Consider the following 4,014-nt stretch of genomic DNA (forward strand, 5'->3'; position numbering starts at 1 on the left):
AGGGGGGGCGCGCTGCCCTAGGGTGTGGGCCCCTCGAGCGCCTCCCGACTCTGCCCCTTCGCCTATTTATTCTCTCCGTCGCGAAAACCCTATTACCGAGAGGCACGATACGAGAAAAGTTCCAGAGACGCCGCCGCCGCCAATCCCATCTCGGGGGATTCAGGAGATCGCCTCCGGCACCCTGCCGGAGAGGTGAATCATCACCCGGAGGACTCTACATCACCATGATCGCCTCCGAACTGATGCGTGAGTAGTTCATCCTTGGACTATGGGTCCATAGCAGTAGCTAGATGGTTGTCTTCTCCTCTTGTGCTATCATGTTTAGATCTTGTGAGCTACCTATCATGATCAAGATCATCTATCTGTAATGCTACATGTTGTGTTTGTTGGGATCTGATGAATATGGAAACTAGGTCAAGTTGATTATTGATCTATCATATATGTGTTGTTTATGATCTTGCATGCTCTCCGTTGCTAGTAGAGGCTCTGGCCAAGTTGATACTTGTAACTCCAAGAGGGAGTATTTATGCTCGATAGTGGGTTCATGCCTCCATTGAATCTGGGACAGTGACAAAAAGTTCTAAGGTTATGGATGTGCTGTTGCCACTAGGGATAAAACAAAAATGCTTTGTCTAAGGATATTTGTATTGTTTACATTACGCACAGTACTTAATGCAATTGTCTGTTGTTTGCAACTTAATACTGGAAGGGGTGCGGATGCTAACCCGAAGGTGGACTTTTTAGGCATAGATGCATGCTGGATAGCGGTCTATGTTCTTTGTCGTAATGCCCTAAGTAAATCTCATATTAGTCATCATGATATGTATGTGCATTGTTATTCCCTCTCTATTTGTCAATTGCCCAACTGTAATTTGTTCACCCAACATGCTATTTATCTTATTGGAGAGACACCACTAGTGAACTGTGGACCCCGGTCCATTCTTTTACATCTGAATACAATCTACTGCAATCATTGTTCTCTGCTGTTCTTTGCAAACAAACATCATTCTCCACACCATACGTTTAATCCTTTGTTTACAGCAAGCCGGTGAGATTGACAACCTCACTATTAAGTTGGGGCAAAGTATTTTGATTGTGTTGTGCAGGTTCCACGTTGGCACCGGAATCCCTGGTGTTGCGCCTCACTACACTCCTTCACCAACAACCTTCACGTGGCCTTCATCTCCTACTGGTTTGATAACCTTGGTTTCTTTCTGAGGGAAAACTTGCTGCTGTGCGCATCACACCTTCGTCTTGGGGTTCCCAACGGACGTGTGCTTCACGCGTCATCAGTCTACAATCACCAGAGAGAAACAGAAACAACAGTTCACTTGCAACAAGTTCAGGAGACCAAGGAAAGATGATGGTGGGGCTGAGTTGCAGGTTGATGTGGGGCCAATTCCTGATTCTGTGTCTGAAGATGAGGCTGATATTGAAAATGCAGAGCTTGCTTCCGTTGTAGCTGATCTTGCTGCTCAAGGCGAAAAGAAAATGCGCCCAAGAAGCGTAAAAGAGAAAATATTGTGCACACTTTTTGCAAAGCTCAGATGGTTGTTAAGTTAATTGATGGAAGATGGGAGGTTATCCACTTTGTGCCTGAGCATAACCATCCACTTATCCACAAACCATCGCTCACAATGTATCCGAGGTCACACCAAGGCATGCCAAAGGAGGAAAAGGAATTTGTGAAGAATCTTCACAATACAAATTTGATAGCTGGTAAGTTTTTCAGTTTTGATACTACAAAAATTTGTATGTTGCATGTGAAAAAAAATTCAGCTGGTAAGAATCATTTGGAAAGTAAAAAAAAAAGTGAAAGTAGCATTTGTAAAGTTGCATGAAAAGAAAAACTAGTTGCATGTAATGGTTAATAATTTGCTGCAAATGGTCATGAAGTTGCGTGTTCTATTAATTTACTTGCAGACACTTGAATTGATATTAGCCTAGAATGGTTCTATGATTGCATGGTTTGTGTAGGTAGTTGCCTGGTTTATTTTTTCAAATTCCAGGATATGTTGTGCAAGTTGTCATTGAAAAAAAATGCGTGTAAAAATAGTTTGGAAAGTAATGCTTGAAAATGTTAGGCAATAGTTGTGGACTATAATGCAACTAACTACCCATTCCTACTTTGTTTTCAATAACAGGGAAAATGATGGAAATCATGTGAGAATTTTATGGTTCAGAGTTGCTTGTGCCATACACAACCAAAACAATCACCAACTACTGTGCAACTCTGACTAGAGAAGAAACAAAGGATGGGGATCTGGCTAAAGTTGTGAGCTACTTTGTAGAGCTTAAAGAAGAAAAGGATCCAGAATTTTATTTGCGGTTAAAATTGGACGACAAAGACAGTGTAGAAAATATTTTCTGGGTTGATGGAGCTGCCCGGAAGGCATATGCAGAGGCTTACCACGACCGTGTCTCCTTTGATGCAACTTACTTGACAAATAAGTACAGTATGCCTTTTGCGCCATTCACTGGGATAAATAAACATGGGTAGTCCATCATGCTGGGTTGTGGATTTGTTAAGCAAGAATTGGCAACAAGCTATCATTGGTTCTTTGAGAGTTTCCTTATTGCCATGAATGGTCTTGCCCCGGACAATATTATCACAGACCAAGATGGTGCTATGGCGGTCTCGATTGGCAGATTGTTCCCATCCTCTGTTCACCGTAATTGTCGCTGGCACATAATGCAGAACACACAGTTGAAATGTGGCCCTACACTGGGCAGGAACCCTGGTTTAGCTGAAGATTTCAATGATTGCATCGATTTCAGCTTTTCACCAGAGGAGTTTGAGGCAAAATGGGCTCTGTTTGTAGGCAAGTGGCCAGTTGTTGGTGGTGCAAATTCTTACTTTACGACTCTCTATGCTAATCATGCTAAGTGGGTACCATGCTACTTCAAGCACAGATTGTTCCCATTCCTGCAGTCCACGCAACGAAGTGAGTGCTTTAATGCCATTCTCAAACGCTATATGAACCCAAACAAGTCTATACTACACTTTGTAAAACAGTATGAGAAGTTGCAAACTCATGTACTTGTAAAAGAAGGGGGTAATGATTACATGACGGATTGTTTGGAAATTACTCCATGGTCACCATTCCCTGTTGAGGAACATGCTTTCAAAGTTTACTGCAGAGACATGTATTTGAGGTTCCGGAACGAGTTTGAGCTGATTGGGAGGTACAATGTGTTACCATTTGGTTGCAACTTTTACAAGCTTGAGCCAAACAGGGGATGGTGCGCAAAATATGGTACTGGGACCTACCTGGTAACAACTAATAAGGAAGAAGGGACGTACTACTGTGAGTGCTCCAAGATGGACAGGGATGGTATACTTTGTTGCCACATCTTAAAGATCTTCACCCACCTTGGTGTTGATGAGATACTAGAAAGGTATATCCTAAAAAGGTGGACTCAAGGTGCTTTGAGTGGTTATGTGCCAGCAACAGTTGCTGAACAGCCAGATGTTATGCCTCCAGAATCACAAGTGCAATTGCGGCACGCGAACCTTAATATGGGATTCACAAAACTTGCCCGTATTTCTAGTAGAACAGATGCAGCTACTGCCATTGTGAACAAACACTTGAGAGCTGCAGCAACAGAGATATCCCACTTGAACAAGTCGCTCAAGAAGCAGAACCCTGTCTCAACAGTCCCGTCCACTAGTGCACCTGATCAGCCTACGAAACCTAGGGACCCGGCAAAAAAATGACTAAAGGGAGGACTAAGGTGCACCGTACAGTTTCAACTCTTGAGTTGCATCCAAAGAAGAAAGTTCAGTGCCAGGCTTGTGGTTCGTTCGAGCATAATTCCGCAACTTGCAAGATGAGGTTCCTGTAGTACTGCAGAAACACAAGTCCTTTGTAGTTCTGTGTGATTTCATGTTTTTTTTCTCTTTTAGTTGTCTACAGTAGTAAGCACTTATTGAAATTTGCAAAAGTCTTTGCCTTCCTTATTGTAGTCTAGTGTGCAACTCTGAAATATGACATTTTTTTGCTGTTATGTGTT

The 4,014-nt window shown here is 42.7% G+C and overlaps 1 protein-coding gene across 1 annotated transcript; it reads left to right on the forward strand.

Moving 5' to 3' along the window:
* The first annotated feature begins 2,506 nt into the window (after positions 1–2,506).
* Positions 2,507–3,718, forward strand: LOC127347505 (protein FAR1-RELATED SEQUENCE 5-like). The gene has a single exon (XM_051373686.1). The coding sequence runs from the start codon at positions 2,507–2,509 to the stop codon at positions 3,716–3,718; it is 1,212 nt and encodes a 403-aa protein (XP_051229646.1).
* The last annotated feature ends 296 nt before the right edge of the window (positions 3,719–4,014 follow it).

This window comes from Lolium perenne, chromosome 4 (assembly GCF_019359855.2).
Source record: "Lolium perenne isolate Kyuss_39 chromosome 4, Kyuss_2.0, whole genome shotgun sequence".
NCBI lineage: Eukaryota > Viridiplantae > Streptophyta > Magnoliopsida > Poales > Poaceae > Lolium > Lolium perenne.

Bases quoted from the DNA above. Each gene is read 5' to 3' on its own strand.
- LOC127347505 (XM_051373686.1), top strand. From the start codon at position 2,507: ATGCTGGGTTGTGGATTTGTTAAGCAAGAATTGGCAACAAGCTATCAT.